We start from the raw sequence: 18,730 nt of genomic DNA, 5'->3' as shown, positions 1-18,730 counted from the left end.
TATTACAGCAGCTATTGGTTGGAGGGGCGGAAAGACCTCCCGCAACACTTACCATTTGTGTACCTATAGGCAGGTCACCCCATTATTCAGCTCTGTTGCCTGGTAGCAGTGGAGATGGTGCTACCACCCACAGATGTTCTGGCACGGGTACACAAGGTCAGCGCTGTGCCTATCATATAACAAGCCTTCTGTAAATAGTGGCATTGGCTGCTAACTGCCAGCCCAATTTTCTAGAATTAGGGATTGTGAGGTGAGTAACTGAACAGAAAGGGGCTCCCATAAACTGCTTGGTTTTCATTTATTCTTTCCACAGGCATTCCCATCAAGAGCACCATGGACAACCCTACTACTACACAATATGCCAACCTCATGCACAACTTCATCTTGAAGGCACGGAGTACTGTGCGTGAAATTGACCCCCAGAATGACCTAACCTTCCTTCGAATTCGCTCCAAGAAAAATGAAATTATGGTTGCACCAGGTAAGGGTTCTTGCGCCTCCATACTTAGTTTCAGAACCCATTGCAGGTTCCCTGTGGCTTATCTGGAAGTGTGGCACAGTGGTGTCTTCAGCAGGCCTCACGTGAGAATTGGAGAAAGACACAAATGTTAGCACTGGTCACTCTCAACATGGTAAGAACTCCATAACAATTTAGGACATGGAAGGGTTGATCAGCTCTGCTTGGGCAATCAACAAAGACTTTTCAGAAGCAGGATGTTAGAACTGATCTTAAGGGCCAGGAAAATATGAGTCAGAGGGGTGGAAAAGCTATTTCTATATGAAAAAGAATTTATAGTGCTGTCTCCACCCCGTGCAGCCAGCCCCCACCAGCAGTGGAGCAGATCGCTGTTCTGACTCATCAGGAAGAGCTTGTCTGGGTAGCACAAGCAAGGCTGTGTTTAGGCCTTAGGATCATTCTCGGTGTAATGAGATGCTCACACTTGGAGGAGTCCACAAGGGTGGGAACTGCAGAGGGGAGGCATGGGGTTGCCTCCTGCTCTGCCTCATCTAACTCAAACTCACAGACTTCCATGACAGTTTCTACAGGACTCCTTTTCTGTGGTTACCTCTTTCCCTGTCTTTCAGCGAAGCCATGGGTGGGACATGAACGAGGTCTTACACAGTGATGCCTCAGTTTGTAGAACAACTTGTCTATGAAGACAAGGTGTGAAAAGTGTGACTTGGGTTCAGCCTAGAAGGGGCCATAGACTCCAGACTCATCTATGCGTGGATCTGATCCTGAGCAGAGGTGCTTAGAGCATAAGTGATGATTAGGAGATGGGGTGAGGGTCGATGGAGCACACCTTTAATCCCAGCACTCAGGAGGCAGGTGGATGGCTCTGTGAATTTTGAGGCCAGCCTGGTCTACAATAGCTAGTTCCAGGACAGGCTCCAAAGTTACAGAGAAACCCTATCTAGAAAATCCAAAAGGGAGGTTAAGAGCATTGCCTGCTCTTCCAAAGGTCCTGAGTTCAATTCCCAGCAACCACATGGTGGCTCACAACCATCTGTAATGAGGTCTGGTGCCCTCTTCTGGCCTGCAGGCATACACACAGAATATTATATACATAATAAATAAATAAATAAATAATATATTAAAAAAAAAAAAAACAAAAGGGAAAAAAGAATCAGGTGCTGTTGTGATCCTGAGACACATCAGGTTAGAGCTCAGCCTTGCAATCCTAATTGAATAGAAAGTCCATCCCCACCCCAGCTTCTTTCTGTGGAACTACGGAAGACAGATCTCCATGTCCCTAAAACTGGTATTGGAATCAGCTTCCCTTTTAGTAGTTACCAGTGCACACCTAGAAACTAGATGTCTGGAAGTCCTATTCATGCAGGTCTCAGCTCAGTGCAGTACTACCTCCAGTTTGTCCTCGGGGGCCCATGGACATTCAGGGTCCCTGTGGGTAGTTGATGCTTGTTCTCATTGGGGTCCATGGGTTCAGTGGTTCTAATATCAGTGGAGTTAAATGGCCAGACCCTCACAGGGGCAGCATACAGAGAGGTGCAGGGAGTACACACCCTGGCACTTTATCTGGCTGGTGGTTGGTATATCTCAAGTTATGTTGGAGGTGTGTGACGTGTTAACCATAATCAGTGGTGTTTCTTGGGGCCACCACACTGCTTCATCTCCCCTTCCTGGGACCTTTTCAGGCACCATCCTCCTGTTGGAATACGCCATCATTCCTTATTGCCTGGCTAGCCAGCTACTTAGCTACATTTCTACTGTTTTCTATTTTCCATAGTAAGTTTTATTGGGGCAGGGACTCAAGCATAGTGTTTAACAAACACATTAAACAAGTGACTTTTGTTGTTTTGAGATAAGATTTCTCTACATAGCCCTGGCTGTTCTGAAACTTATTATATAGTCCAAGCCAGCCTTGTCAGAGGTCCACTTACCTCTGCCTCCCAAGTGGGATCAAGGGCACATGCCCCCATGCTTGGCCCCCCCATTGTAGATACCCCTGTTATAGGTTAGATTGGGTTCAGTAGAGGGGTAGAGTTAAGGATGTTTGGGATATGGTATTTAAATATTTATATATGTGTGCCTGGGAATATGTATGTGTGTGCAGTACCAGTGGAGGTCAGAAGAGGGTACCAGATCCCCCTAGAATTGGAGCAACAGAACATTGTGAGGTGCCACGTGAATGCTAGGAACTAAAGGCAGGTCCTCTACAAGAGCAGTGCGTGCTCTTAACCAGCTGCTGGGCTGTCTCTCCCAGCCCCCAGGACACAGTATCTCAAATGAAAATCAGTGGCACATACTGATTTGTTTACCCAGTTTTATGTGGTCAATACAGAGCCACTGACAGCTCTGTTAGAGCTCTCTCAGAGGCAGTACAGCTAGAAGGCCTGAAGATCACCTTAGGGCAGCCACAGCAGGGGTCAGGCCTAGCTGAGTCTTGTGGTCTCACCTCTCAGTGTGAGCAGACTGGAGTGAAGGAAGGAAGAGGTCCAGTCTTTTTCTTACTCACTTGCAGCTTCCTGGACCAAAAGTTTAACTCTTCATATTCCAACAAATCAAGAAATTCCACAGTTGACCTTAGTAGTAACCTCACTGATGCAGGACAAACCACTACATCCCTGGCTGTCCAAACGGCTCAGCCAGTAAAGGTCCTCGTTGCCAAGTCCGACTTCCTGAGCCTGAGTCCTAGAATCCACATGGTAAAAGGTTAACCACTTCTGAAAGTTCCTGCAGGAACCCCTCTTCTGACTTCTTCTTGGCATACTCCAGCATGTGTGCATGCATAGTTTAAAATTTAAAATGTACAATTTTTAAAACACTGCCTTACACATGGTACTGTAGGATTTAGAACTTGATAGCCTGGTTTTGCTGGTAGCTTGTTAATTGTGTGTAGACTACGTACCTACAAAAGTTAGTTACTTCTCACCTGCCTAGAGTGATGCTAGGGTTCACTGAGATGCCACCTGAACTGGCATAGAGATGCAGTCAGATGCCGAGAACATAATGGCAACTTCTGTATACCTGTAGAACCTGCAGTCTTTGTCCTCAAGAGGAGAGCTTTCAGCCTGGAGAAATGGCTCAGCAGTTAAGAGCATGGCTGCTCTTGCAGAGGTCCTAAATTCAGTTCCCAGACCCATGTGGTGGCTCACAACCATCTATAGTGGGATCTGATGCCCTCTTCTGGCATGGAGTTGCACATGCAGACAGAGCACTCATCTTTAAAAAAAAAAATCAGTTTTCATGGCATGAGCTCACCATGTTGCACACTGCTTCATCCTCACCAGATCTGAGGCACCTCTGTTAAGCTCAGTTAAGCTTCAGTTGACATGCTGTGTTGAACAGAGTGCCTGCATCTAAAGTCCATAAATGGATTTGGGATTGAGAGTATAGCTCAATGCACTTGCCTAGCATTTACAAGACCCTGGCTTTGACCCTTAGTACTGCCAAATAAAAAATAACAACAATAAAGGGAACAGACTGATTCAAACATAACCAAAATCTGAGTTTTGCCTTGATGGATGGCACTTTGCCATGTTTTATTGACAATTGAGATCTATCATCTCTATGGAATGTGATTCATGAGACTATCACTGGAAAATGCTTCAAAGAAGCAAATAACTTCCTGTGATCTTTCAAAATGTTGGTTTTTTTTTTGGGGGGGGGGCATATGTTGTAGAAGGCAGAGATCAGCAACAGGATTATTAAGATGAACTAAGGCTGTGCTTCTCAACCTTCCTAATTCTGCGAGCTTTTAATACAGTTCCTCATGTTCTGGTGACCACAGCCATGAAATTATTTCATTGTTACTTCATAACTCTAATTTTGCTGCTGTTAGGAATTGTGATATAAATATCTGATAGACAGACCCATAAGTTGAGAACCACTGAACTAAGGCATCTGTCAATCATATTAAAATCTCATTTATACTGATGTGTGTGTACACACATTCAAGTGCAGAGGAAGAGTACAACCCTTAGGAGTTGGTTGTTTCTTTCCACCATTTGAGTCCTGAGGTTTGACACTCTATTATTAGGCCATCTTGCCAGTCCCAACTCTTACTTATTAATAAAAATTAAGAGTATGAGCCGGGCGATGGTGGCGTACGCCTTTAATCCCCGCACTCGGGAGGCAGAGGCAGGTGGATCGGATCTCTGTGAGTTCGAGACCAGCATGGTCTACAAGAGCTAGTTCCAGGACAGGTACCAAAGCTACACTGTCTCGGGGGGAAAAAAAAAAAGTATGCTGCAAAGTGTTTGCCCTGCACATGAAGACTCCATTTCCTAGTAGCCACTTGTCATGAGCTGTTCCCAGCTGTGGAAAATCACCACCACCGGTGCTCTTCTGAAAGCTTTCTCCTCTCCTGCACTGTATGCTTGGTAAGGAGATACTGTGATCTTTCTCCTGGTTTATATTTAGTGATGTTTTTCTGCTTTTTTCTTTTTCAGATAAAGACTATTTCCTCATTGTGATTCAGAATCCAACCGAATAAACCACCATCTCGGCTTCCTATGTCATTCCTTAATTTAATGTCCCCCAGAATAAGTGTTAATCATGTCAGTGGGCACATGGTGGTTGCCTGAGAGCCCATGTAGACTATGCCATTGATCAAGGGTAGCTCTGCCCACCCCAACAAGGAATGTCTCTGGCATCCAGTCAGTTCCTGGGAAAGCTTGGATCTCATTTCCAGGCTTTGGGAGTAAGAGCTTATGATAAGCCCACACCCAGCTTCCTTCTGACCTTCAGTTCACTTTGTCACCTTTGGAAAGCCTGCTTTTTTCTTTTACTAAAAATAACTTCAAAACCTGCCTGGCTTTTCTGTCTTTACTTGATTGGAAAGGCCTGTTCCTATGTCAGCGAATGGTCACTGACCAAACCCATAGCCTCTATTCCATGGGAGATTTTCATGGTTCCTGGGTTTGTTCCTCATTGTGGCACACTTCCTAAATAAGCCTTTATATACTGGTTGGTGCCCTGGTTCCTGGGCCTTTACCCCTTAGATTCCTGTTTGATCAAATCCTACTCCTGCTAATGTTTTCTTTTTTTTTCTTTTTCAAGACAGGGTTTTTCTGTAGCTTTGGAGCCTGTCCTGGAACTAGCTCTGGTAGACCAGGCTGACCTCGAACTCACAGAGATCCGCCTGCCTCTGCCTCCCAAGTTCTGGGATTAAAGGCAAGCGCCACCACTGCCCAGCACGCTAATGTTTTTCTGTTGCAGTGGCCTACGCGAGTTAGAAAGTGGTGTCTACCAAGTGCCCACAGTGCACCTGGTATGCTCACATCACTGTGTTAGAACTGCCGGACAGCTGAGTGTGCAGGTGGGAGGAAACAGGCAGTTTTCAGGACCTCATGGCTGCACACGGGTCTGTAGGTAGCCTGCTCTTTCACACTGTTTTCCTCAGAAAACAACCTGTCTTTCACTGGTGAGCTCATTCTGGGTGATCATCCTTCTACCTGTAGCATGTATGGGGGGAGGAGGTCCTTACCAGGAGGTCTCCAGGCTCCTGACTACCACTCTGCTCCTCACCCTGAAAGCCACCTGTATTTGCTGTTACATGTCATTACATGTTTGTCTTTTTCTTCCTTGTTGCACAGAAAAAAACAAAAACAAAAATAACCTGGTGCAGCTTTGTAATTCTAGTGGGTCATACAGTGACTTAGAAAGAATACACTGTTTAAAAAATAGAATGCTCAGGAGCTGGAGCAATTGCTTCACATCTAAGAGTGTGCACTGTTCTTGCAAAGGACCTGATTTCAGTTCCTAGAATCTCTGTCAAGCAGCTCACAAGCACCTTTCACTGACTCTAGCTGCAGGGGATGCTACACCCTCGACTAGGCTCCTCAGGCACCTGGGTCATATGCATATACCCACACACAGACATACACCTAAGAATCTTTTTTAAAAAGTGTTCCAAAAGATCGTGGTTGGGCTCAGGAAAGCACTCACCTGGCATGTGCAAGGCCCTGGATTCAGTCCCCAGAATCCAGTAAACAGTACGTATCTAGTTAGAGTTATGAAATTCTGCCTAGAAAAAAAAAAGATTAAGAATTAATGAAAATCCAAAGCTACAGAGAAACCCTGTCTCAAAAAACTAAAAAATTAATGAAAAGAGACTGAATTTGAAAGAAAGCAAGGAAGTTGAACAGGAGGCTATAGTTGAAGGAAAGGGGGGGGGGTAATGATGTAATTATAACCTCAAAAATAAAAGAAATAAGGGTTGGGGCTGGAGAGATGGCTCAGAGATTAAGAGCACTGGCTGCTCTTCCAGAGGACCTGAGTTCAATTCCCAGCAACCACATGGTGGCTCACAGCCATCTATAGTGAGACTTGGTGTCCTTGTCTGGCATGCAGGCAGAACACTGTATACATAATAAAATTTTTTTTTAAATGAAAAAGGGTTGGGGCTGGAGAGATGGCACTTGTGCTATCCTAGGAGGACCGAACTCACTTCCCAGCACCCAAGCTGTGCGGTTCACAACTGTCAGTCATATACATGTACATGCTGCAAATAAAACGGTGGCTTAAATTAGCAATCCCAGCACTCAAGAGGCAGAGAGTTCCAAGAGTTTGGAGCCTGGCCCAGAAGGGTGAGGGATGGGGCAGGTAGCTCAGTTGGTAAAAGCACTTGCCACCAAGCCTGATGACCTGAGTTTGATTTCTAGAACCTATATATGTTGGAAGCGAAAACCAATGTCTGAGCTGAATATGGTTTCTATGGCACACATACCCCACAAATACATTTTTATTTTTGTGTGTGCACATGTGTAGGTCAGAGGGTGAGGCCTGACCCAGTTGTCTCTGCCCTACTTGGCTGGTCTCCTAACTGAGGGAACAAACTTAAAAATTGTCCTGACTCCCTCAGGTGGTTTTGATCCTGAGGGACTCACTGGATGTTGTACAAATCCATCCTGTGACTGACAATAAAATCCTGAAAATCCTTCAAGACAAAACCCCTGCCCCTGAGAAGTTGTTTACAAGTATCTTGAGAGGAACAGAAAGGGTAAGTATGCTTAGTTAAGGTTTTGATTGCTATGAAGAGACACCATGGCCATAGCAACTCTTCTGAAGAAAAACATTTAATGAATGGAGTGGCTTACATTTTCAGAGATTTAGCCCATTTTCATCCTGGAGGGACATGGTAACCTGTAGGCAGACATGGTGCTGGAGAAGGAGCTGAGAATTCTACATCTTGACTTGCAACAGGAAATGGTGTGTCTCACTGGGTGTAGCTTAAAGCCTACCCCCACACTGACACACTTCCTCCAACAAGGCTACACCTAGTAATAGTGCCACTCCCTTTGGGAGCCATTTTCTCTCAAACCACCATATTCCATTACCTGGCTCCCAAAGGCTTGTAGCCATATCATAATGCAAAAATACATTCAGTTCAAATTCTAAAGTCCCCATAATCTATCAGTCTCAACAATATTTTAAAGATCAAAGTCTCTTCTGAGATTCATGTTATCTCTTAACTATGATCTGTAAAATTAAAATTAAAAGGCAGACCACATACTTCCAACATATAATGGCACATGATATACATTACCATTCCAAACATAGGGAAAAGAGCATAGTGAGAAAATACTGGACCAAGCCATCTGGGCAAACTCCAAACTGCATCTCTACATCTGATGTCAAACTGTTCTTCAGAGCTCCAACACTTTTCTCTCAGGCTGGTTCTTTTCCTTGTTAGCAGCTTTCCTTGGCTGGTATCCCATGGCTCTGGCATCTCCAACATCTTGGGGTCTCCAAGGCTTCAACTTCACAGTTTCACAAAATGGCTTCTTGGGGCCCCCATTCAGGAACACCCCTGACACAGGGCTGGCCTCAGTGGCTTTCCTTAATCCTGGAGGCAAATTCCATAGCCCCTTTCTTCTATCCTTACATCCAGAACCACGTGGCCAAAGCTGCCAAGTTGTGTTGCTTGTTGAGGTTGTATCATGGCTCCCTTGTTCAATTACGTCTTTGTACACCAGACTGCCCTCAAACTCAAAGATCCACCAGCCTCTGTCTTTTTAGTGCTGGGATTAAAGGCAGGTCTCTCTTCTCGCCTCTCTCCCCACCCCCACAGAGTTTAGAGCAACAGAGACAAGATTCTATCTAAAATAACAACAAAAACCCAAAACTTTAGATGGAAAAAGCAAGACCAAGTACAAAAGCAGCTTGATTTTGTGAGCCTACCCTCCTCAACTGTGACACAGCCCGAAGTGTCTGGCCTTAGCCTTCCTGCCCACCTTATGCATCACTTTCCCCCAGTGGTGTTTGAAATTTTCTGGGGTTCTGAATACCTGCCTGATGTGCATTTGATTTTAGTATCCTATTAGGAAAACAAAATACAATGTCTGTGCTTCCCTTTTAGTCATCCTTCACGGACAGGCTTCATCTGATTATTCACTCAGCTGGTACTTAGTGAATGCCTGCCTGCTCTTCGCCAGAGCCAGTCTACACATAAGGACATAGCAATAAGAGTAGTTTAATGTAGATAAGACAGCCAACTAAAAACAAAGCGTAACTATGCTTGGGTTCCACCCCAGACAGACAGTTCTTCAGAGTTAGCCTTTGGACACTTGTAGCCTACACTATGTTAAGAACCAATAACATTGGGCAGTGGTGGCACATGTCTTTCATTCCAGCACTCAGGAGGCAGAGGCAGGTGGATCTCTGTGAATCTGAGGCAAGCCTGATCTAGAGACCAAGTTACAGGACAGCTTTGGCTGTCGAAAAACAAACAACGAAAAACCACTGACATGAGACAGGTAAGCCATGGTTAGTGTCCATATAAAAGGCTAACAACACACTGAGAGGTAGGAAAAAAACAATAAAACATGAAGAAGGGGTCAAGAAGATAGCCTTTACAGGGAGGGGGATTAAAAATATGAAGGAGGAGTAGAAAAGTGGCTCAGCAGGTAAGCATTTTTTTCTTGAGTAATTGTAAAGATCTGAGTTCAGATCCTCAATTCCTACAGGTGTGAGCCTGTAGCCCAAGCACTATGGAGGCTGACAAGATTATTGCTGGGGCCTGCTGGTGTTTTGTGATATTTTGTGTTCTGACTAATAACACTTGCCTGAAAATCAGAGGGCGGAGTTAACTACTAGTTAACCACAGAAGCCAGGCAGTGGTGGCATACACCTTTAATCCCAACACTTGGGAGAAGTAGGGAGATTAGGAATTCAAGGCACCCTGGGCTACAAGAGACTGAACCAGTGTAAAAGAGAAAAACAGAGCCAGGTGGTGGAGCCTCACATCTGTGATCCCAGCACTTGGGATCTCATGCTTTGCTGTTGCTGTTAATTATCTATTTATTTGTTTAGGTTTTTCAGGACAGCGTTTCTTTGTGTAGCTTTGAAGCCTGTCCTGGAACTGACTTTACAGACCAAACTGGTATTGAATTCACAGATATCTGCCTGCCTCTGACTCCCAAGTGCTGGGATTAAAAGCTTGTGCCACTGTCACCTGGCATGAGATCTCAAGCCTTTGATACCAACACTGGGGAGGTAGAGACGGGATCTCTCCCATTCAGTCTGAGGATTTGCAGAGAGAGGATGACCCCCATTCTGTCTGAGATTTTATAGAGTCTGCCAATCCAACAATATGGACAATAGTTAGTCATAGAAAACATTAAATAAAAAAATACGCTGGGTAGTGGTAGTGCACGCCTTTAATCCCAGCATTTGGGATTAAACAGAGGCAGGAGGATCTCTGTTTGAGGCCTGCCTGGTCTACAAAGTGAGTTCCAGGGCAGGCAGTCTGTTAGACAGAGAAATACTGTCTCTAAGTAAATAAATAGATAAATAGGTAGACAGACAAACAGGCAGACAAAATCCGAGAACCCAATATGCAGGAACTGGGGGATACTATAAAAACAGATTTAAGGATATTATGACTTCTAAACCAGCTCTAGAGAAAACAATGGAAAGACACAAAGATCTGAAAATGAGGTTACACACACCCAAGAATGAACAAGGAACAAATAAGCCACAACACCAAATCTGAAGAGGTCATCAAGACCCAAAATGTTAATATACATTGTTCAATAACAACTCTTAATATTAATCCCAACTTCTCAATGAGGAGATGCAGATTAACAGACTGGATCAGAAAATAGCATCCATCTTTCTGTTGCCTCCAAGAAACACACTTCACAACCAATGAAAACACTAACTGCTTTGTGTTTCTACTGCTGTGATAAAACAGCATGACCTTACAGCAGCTTGGGGAGAAAAGGCATATTCCACCTTACAGTTTACAGTTGGTCATCCAGGGAAGTCAGTGCAGGAAACCAAGGCTGGAATCTGGAAGCAGGAACTGAAGCACAGGCCATGGAGGAACACTACTTTCTGGCTTGCTCCTTGTAGCTTGCTCAACTTGCTTTCTTCTAGCAGCAGGTGTGCGGCATCACCAATAGTGAACTGGGCTCTCTCACTTCAATCCTAAATCAAGGAAAGGCCCTATAGATGCTGGAGAGATGGCTAAGTGATTGAGAACTCTCACTGCTCTTTGACAGAACCCAGGTTAGATTTCCAGCACCCACATGGCAGCTCAAAGCCATCAGTATCTCCATGATCAAAGGATCCAATGACTCCTTCTGGCCTCCATGAGTGCTAGGCACACGTGACACAGATATACACATAAAACACACACACAGTTTGAATGTAATTGGCCCCCCCATAAGCTCACTGGGAATGGCTCTATTAGGAGGTAGCTTTGTTGGAGTGGTATGGCCTTGTTGGAGAAATGTCACTGTAGGTAGGGGTGGATCTGAGGTCTCCTTTGCTCAAGATATGCCCAGAGTCTTGGACCACTTCCTGTTGCTTGCACAAGATGTAGAACTCTGAGCTACCTCTTGGCACCATGTCTGCCTGCACACCACCATGTCCCATTACAATGATAATGGACTGAACCTCTGAACTGTAAGCTTCCTGATGGAATGTTCTTCCTTTATAAGAATTGTTGTGGTCATGGTGTCTCTTCACAGCAACATAAACCCTAAGACATACACACACACACACACACACACACACTCCACCAAACTGAAAAATTGGGGGAAATTTTTTTCTAGATAAATGCAACCAACCTAAGTTAAATCAAGATGAAGATGAAATACATAATTTAAGTAGATCCTCAATACAGCTAGAGTCATTTTGGAATAGGGTACCCTCAGTTGAAGAAATGCCCTGAATAGTTTAGCCTGTGGGCAAGCCTGGGTACATTTTCTTGATTGATAATTAGTGTGGGAGGCCCAGCACACTGTGGGCAATGGTACTCTCGGGCTGGTGCTCCTAGGTGCTATAAGGAAGCAGGCTGGGCAAGCCATGGGGAGCAAGCCAGTGTGCAGTGCTCTTCCATGGCCTCTGCATCAGCTCCTGCCCTGACTTACTTTAACATGGAAATGTAAGCAAAATAAACCCTTTCCTCCCAAGTTACTTATGGTCATCGTGTTTTATGATAGCAATAGAAATCCTTTTTTTAAAATAATAATTATTATGTATACAATAGTAAGTCTGTATATATGTCTACAGTCCAGAAGAGGGCACCAGACCACATTATAGATGGTTGTGAGCCACCATGTAGTTGCTGGGAATTGAACTCAGGACCTTTGGAAGAGCAGGCAATGCTCTTAACCACTGAGCCATCTCTCCAGCCCAGCAATAAAAATCCTAGACATCTCCTAAATCTCTTAACAAAAACAACAACAACAAAAACCCTCAGGTCCAGACAGATTAAGTGTAGATCTTTACCAGACTTTCCAAGAAGAATTAATAATATTCTTCAAATGATTCTGCAAAATAGAAGAGGAAGAACATTTCTAAATTCTTTCTACAAAGCCAGTGATTATCATGATGCTAAAACCAAAGAACCAAAACAACAACAAAGAAAAGAAAAAGAAAAGTTATAGGCCACCATCTCTGATGAACATAGATATAAAATTTCTGAACAAGATGCTGCGAACCGAATTCAGGAATATAACAAAATGATTATCTACCATGACCAAGTTGGTTTCATCCCAGAGATATAAGAATGGTTCGACATAAGTAAATCATTAAGTAGAATTCACCACATAATCAACATCTCATTAGATGCAGAAAAGGCCTTTGACAAAATCCAGTATTCATTTATGGAGAGAGCAGGGCCAGATCTCAACATAATGAGGCAATATACAAGCCTATACCACAGCCTATACCATCGTAAATGGAGGAAAACTCAAAAGCATCCAGTAAAGCCAGGAACAAGGTAAGGATTCCATTATTCCCACCCCTGTTCAACATAGTACTTGAAACAGTAAGACAAATGAAGGAGGCAAGGGGGATACAAATAGGAAAGGAAGAAACCAAAATATATTTGTAGACTGTACAGTTCTATATTTAAAGACCCTAAAGACTCCACCAGAAAACTCCTATAGCTGATAAAAACATTAAGCAGCAAGATACAAAATTAACATATAAAAAAATCAGTAGTGTTCATGTATACAAATGACAAATCAAGACTATTCACAATTGATTCAAAAATATCTTGAAATAAATCTAACCAAAGAAGGGAAAATTTGTACAATGAAAACTTTTAAGACTCTTAAAAAAGAAAAAAGAAATGGATTGGCAGAATCACTGCTATAAAATTGGTCAAAAGCAAGCTGCAGATTCAATGAAATCAACAAAATTCCAATGTAATTCTTAACAAAAATTGAAAAAAAATCTTAAAATTTCTTATGGAAATATTTTTTTTTTTTTAAATCACCAAAAGAATACCAAACAACAGATAATCTGCTGGAGGTGTCTTTCGCCTATCACTGTGATAAAAACACTATGACCAAAGCAACTTATAAAAGAAAACATTTCATTTGGCTTTTCAGAGAGTCAGTCCATGCTGACGGAAATGAAGGCCATCTGGGAGCTCACGTTTTCATCACAATTACTGAGTGGAGAGCACTGGCAATCACGGGAACCGCAAAGCCTGCCCATGACACTCCCTAGCAAGAATGCACCTCATTGACCAGTTGTTCAAATATATGAGCTTATGGGGGAGGGGGGGAGGCGTTCTCATTCAAACCACCCCAGATTTTTTTCTTTCTTTTTTTGGTTTTTCGAGACAGAGTTTCTCTATAGCTTTGGAGCCTGTCCTGGAACTAGCTCTTGTAGACCAGGCTGGCCTCCAACTCAGAGATCCAGCTGTCTCTGCCTGAGTACTGGGATTAAAGGCATGCACCACCACTGCCTGGCACACCCCAGATTTCAAGTTCCACTCCACAGCTCTAGTAGTGAAAACACAATGGTATTAGCATAAAAACAGACCTATTGATCAATGAATTAGAACTGAGTCACAGATTTACAGTCACCTGATTTTTTTCTGCCCTTTCCCCCACCCCGCTCCACCCAGACAGGGTTTCTTCTGTGTATCTCTGGCTGTTCTGGAGCTCACTCTGTAGACCAGGTTGGCCTCAAATTCAAGAGATCTGTCTGCCTCTGCCTCCCAAATGCTGGATTGAAGGCGTGCACCACCACGCCCAGTCAGCCACCTGCTTTTTGACAAAGAAGTCAACAATAAACATTGAAGAGACAGCATCTTTAACATCTTTTGTGGAGGGGGGGGTTGGAGGGTCTCTCTATGTAGTCTTGGAACTCATTATATAGACCAGGCTAGTCTAGAACTCACAGAGATCCTCTTGCCTGTCTTTGGGGTATCAGAGTATGAACACTGGGATTAAAGACATATGCCACCTAACAGGGTTTTCTGCCGGCACAGTAAGCCAGATCATGTTGAAATGAAAAGGTGTAACAGGTTTATCTGAGCAAAGCAACTCCCAGATGCGTTCTCCAGTCCCAGAGATCAAGGCTGGAAAAGCTACATGTCTGAACTAAAGCAGGGAAATTATATAGGTTGTAGTCAAGGGGTGATGACATTTCTGCCACAAGCTCAGTTTGTACCCAAGTATGAACACTTTGGGAGGGGACTTGAGTCTGAGGGGGAAGCTGCAGTAGCTGCCAAGAATGTAGAATTGGGCTTTTTGTGGCCTTTCCTTGGTTCAGGAATCTGAGTGGGTGGGGCATGGAGAGAAAGAGAAATGGGGTTTTCTGGAGCATGCAGGGTCAGGCTTCAACCAAACATCACTATGCATCTTTTTTTAAATTATTTATTTTATGTGCATTGGTGTTTTGCCTACATATATGTCTGTGTGAGTCTGTCAGATCTTGGAGTTATAGACAGTTGTGAGCTGTCATGTGAGTTCTGAGAATTGAACCCAGGTCCTTTGGAAGAACAGCCAGTGATCTTAACCATGAGCCATCTTTCCAGTCCCTATCACCATGAATCTTTAATAAATGGTGCTGGTCAAATTGAATAGATACATGTAGAAGAATGAAACTTAGTCTTTATCTTTCACTGCATAAAACTCAACTCAGAATAGATCAAGAACCTCAACAGCACATCTGACAGAGGAGAAAGCAGAGGAACTAACTGCTCGGTGTCTACTGATGTAACCCTCAATAACATATACATTTGTCTAAAAATTTGATTCCAAATTCTAGAGTCTGATACTTCAGCTGCTGCTGACCTCTGCCTGTGTTACCATCCACGAGGACACGTGTGCTGGTCTGGCTCCTGCACACACATGGACATCTATTCTCCTGCTCTCTAGGCCCCTGTACTCCACGTGGCTCTGACTCTTTCGACCTGCTGACCCACGTAGACATCTGCCTTCTCTCTCCTGATTCTCGCTTCCTCCATCGACTTTTTTTTTTTTTTTTTTTTTTTTTTTTTTTTTTTTTNTTTTTTTGGTTTTTCGAGAGAGGGTTTCTCTGTGGCTTTGGAGCCTGTCCTGTCCTCTTGCAGACCAGGCTGGCCTCGAACTCACAGAGATCCGCCTGTCTCTGCCTCCCGAGTGCTGGGATTAAAGGCGTGCGCCAACACCACACAGTTTTGGACTCAAGATTTTATTTTATCAACTTGGCCTCAATACTAATCAATGACCAAAATTGGTGAACTTGATCCAAATTCTCACAATTTGTTAACTGCCACTGCTTTAAACAATGGCCCCCAAATACCTTATACCTAAACTTGCTCTGCTACACTTCCAAAGTCCCTTACAGCTGAGGCTCTACTCGCTCCTAAAAATCTTCTATACCTATGGGTTTTTACATGCTGCTCTAATATTAAGACTATACTATTAACTTGACAGGCAGTGGTGGTGCACGCCTTTAATCCCAGCACTCAGGAGGCAGAGACAGGTGGATCTCTCTGAGTTTGAGGCCAATCTAGTCATCAAAGTAAGTCCCAGGACAGTCAGAGTTGTTACACAGAGAAACCCTGCCTCGAGAAACAAAAACAAAAACACAGTTTAAAATCTATAATATGTCACACAAAGGAGAGTTCTGTGTTGTTGCTGGAAAAGCTGTCTATTTTGTGTGTATGGATCTGTGCCTGTGAGGTTTCCTGTGGACACAGGACCACACAAAATTACATCAGGCTCAGTTAAATGTATCAATGTATGTGGCCACTGCATGTTTGTTCCTGACTGATCCTGGATGTGCGAGTTTACTATACTCTTTGTGTCCTGATGATAGCTTGGCTGTAGCTGTTGTAACTAGCTTTCTGGGCTCAGAATTTGCCTCTGGGATTTCTGGCCACTGAGTCTGATGTAATGACAGAGATTTATATGTCATTTGGGTATAAATAATATTAAAGTTGTTTTATGCTGTGCTACTTTATTTAAAAAATCAGCTAAGGGAATTCGGTATGGTTAACAATCTGAAACACTAGTTGGCAAAGGAAAGGACCCCAACAGCAGAGGCCTTAAATAAATGGGACCTCATAGAACTAAAATGTTTCTGTATAGCAAAGGAAACAATCACACAAGTGAAGAAGCAGCCTAGAGAGTGAGAAAAATACCAGTTATACATCTGACAGAGGGTTAGTGTCTACAACATATAAAGAACTCAAAATCAAACAAGAAAACAAACAATCCAATTCAAAATGGGATATAGAACTAAACAGAGTTCTCAAAAAACAAAATACAAATGGCTGAGAGACTTTTTAAAAAAATATTCAACATCCTTTGCCATCAGGGAAATGCAAACTAAAAGTTGAGATTTCATTTTAGCCCAGTGAGAATGACTAAAATAAAAACATCAAACAACAAAAACATTGTTTGAAACCAGGCAGTGGCGGTGCGCACACCTTTAATCCCAGCACTGGGGAGGCAGAGACAAATGAGTCCTGTAAATTTGAGGCCAGCCTGGTCTACAGAGCTATTTCCAGGAGAGCCGTGACTGTTTCGCAGAGGAACCCTGTCTCAAAAACCAACCCTTCACCCCAACAAAGAAGACTATCCAGGTATGGTGGCACTGGCTTTTAATCCCAACATTCCATTTGCAGAAGCAGGTAGATCTCTGTGACTTCAAGGACAGCCTGATCTAATTTCACAGCAGCCAGGGCAACAGTCAGATCCTCCTATCTCAATAAAACCAAACCAAACCACACCACAATGACAACAGGTGCTGCTGTGATGTGGAAACAGAACACTATTCAGCGCTCCACCCCGTGAATCAGGGTGGGCTTCCTCCAGAAGCTGGAGAGAGCTGCTCTGTGCTCCAGCTTGACCGCCCTGGTGCACACCAGGGGACTCCACAGTCTACTGCAGAGATACTGCTCACTCACTGATGTGTACGGTTCTGTAGTCACAGTAGCCAAGAAATGAAGACAAATTAGATGTCCATCAACTGAAGAATGGGTGCAAATACGGCATATTTACACAACAGAGCATTTTAGCTATTAATAAAGATGAAATTGTAATTTTTTTCTCATATCAGTAGTCATTTGGAATACTCATGAAGGTCAGGAAGTTACTCAGTGCCATGTTCAAGGGAGAGGAGACCAACTGCACTGGTATGAAGGAATCGTGGAACAGGAATGTGAAACTAGGGTGAGGCAGTGGAAGGTAGAGGACAGAGTGGAGCAAGGGATAAACAACACTGAAGACCTTTTAAAAAAAGACATAAGGAAAGGTACTACTGCAGGGCCTTCCTAAACCTGTCTACCCCCCCCACACACACACACATACACAAGTTAAAAATGGACTTACCCTGGAACAGAGCAACAATGCTCCTACTAGACATCAGATGCTAACAAAAACCCAGTGCCAGGTATGAGTTGCCTATTGGTGTTGTTGACCAATGATGTCCCTTAGATCCCCCACAACTGCCACTACTCTTGGTTACCATCCAGGCAGGACGAACCCACTGCTGAAGACAGCATATGCTTGAGTCATAGAACATGGCAAAAGTCAAGCTGGGAAGCACCTGGAAGCTTTATGCCTACTGACCAGCTAGCTTTGACAGTCCAGAACAGTGCTGTGCAAGTCACTGAAGGAGAAAGGTTATTATTTATGCTCAGTTATGAACTCTAAAGCTACAAAAATGACTGGCTTGGAAATATAGGCTCACTAGTTTAATAGTGGCACAAATATCATGGGAAGAACCAACCACCTTTGACTGAATCTAAATCCCTCTCTACAGGACGAAACCCAAACCAGGCACCATTATCAGACTAAGAGCTAAACAATTATAAGCCCAAGCTGGGCAGTGGTAACACACGCTTTTAATCCCAGCACTTGGGAGGCAGAGACAGGTGGATCTCTTTGAGTTCAAGGCCAGCCTGAACTATACAGCAAGTTCCAAGACAGACTCTAAAGCTACACAGGGAAACCCTGTTTCAAAAACAAAACAAAACGAAAAAAGAAAAGGAAAGAAAAAAAAAGAAATATCTCAAAGGTAGGGAGCAAATTGTTGTGAATGACTGAGGTTTGATGTTGCGGGAGATCCTTCCACTCCTCCAGCCAAAAGCCACTGAGATACCAGCCCATTGGAGCGTGGTCTCTCTCTTTAAAAAAGCGGCCACTTCCCTCCTCACTCTCTTACTTCCTGCTCTGCCTACCTTATTTTCTGTCCCATCAGGCCAAGCAGTTTTCTTTATTAGTTAACCAATGAAAGCAACAGATAAGATACAAGACCCACCTCCATTATTTCCCCTTTTTCTGTTTAAACAAAAAAGAAAGGCTTTAACTTTAACATAGTAAAATTACATATAACATAACAGTTATCAAGTAAGAATTAGTTACAATATTTATATCTACTTTATCTTTTATTATAACTAAGGAAAACTATAACTATAACCATTCTTCAACTCCATCAAAGACTCCAGAAGGATATAATATTACCTAAGCAAACAAGAAGTAAGAAAACTCTAGAAATGACAGAGACATCTCGCTGCCTGGA

General features: G+C 43.4%; 1 protein-coding gene across 2 annotated transcripts in view; it reads left to right on the top strand.

Annotated features, from left to right (window-relative positions):
* The window catches only part of Dynlrb1 (dynein light chain roadblock-type 1), a 30,273-nt gene extending 15,107 nt beyond the window's left edge, over positions 1 to 15,166 (top strand). Inside the window, exons 3-4 of one of the 2 annotated variants that reach the window (XM_050151142.1) lie at positions 314 to 481; positions 14,987 to 15,166. In XM_050151142.1, coding sequence (XP_050007099.1) covers positions 314 to 481; positions 14,987 to 15,096 — 278 coding nt within the window. In that variant the 3' untranslated portion in view covers positions 15,097 to 15,166. Of the gene's footprint in view, positions 1 to 313; positions 482 to 4,914; positions 5,275 to 14,986 lie in introns of those variants that run through there. The other variant, XM_050151143.1, reaches the window with a different exon arrangement.
* Positions 15,167 to 18,730: the final 3,564 nt, after the last annotated feature.

This window comes from Alexandromys fortis, unplaced genomic scaffold, assembly GCF_014885135.2.
Source record: "Alexandromys fortis isolate MF-2015 unplaced genomic scaffold, M_Fortis_MF-2015_v1.1 scaffold_27, whole genome shotgun sequence".
Lineage (NCBI taxonomy): Eukaryota > Metazoa > Chordata > Mammalia > Rodentia > Cricetidae > Alexandromys > Alexandromys fortis.
This window is presented reverse-complemented; position numbering and strand designations above follow the sequence as displayed.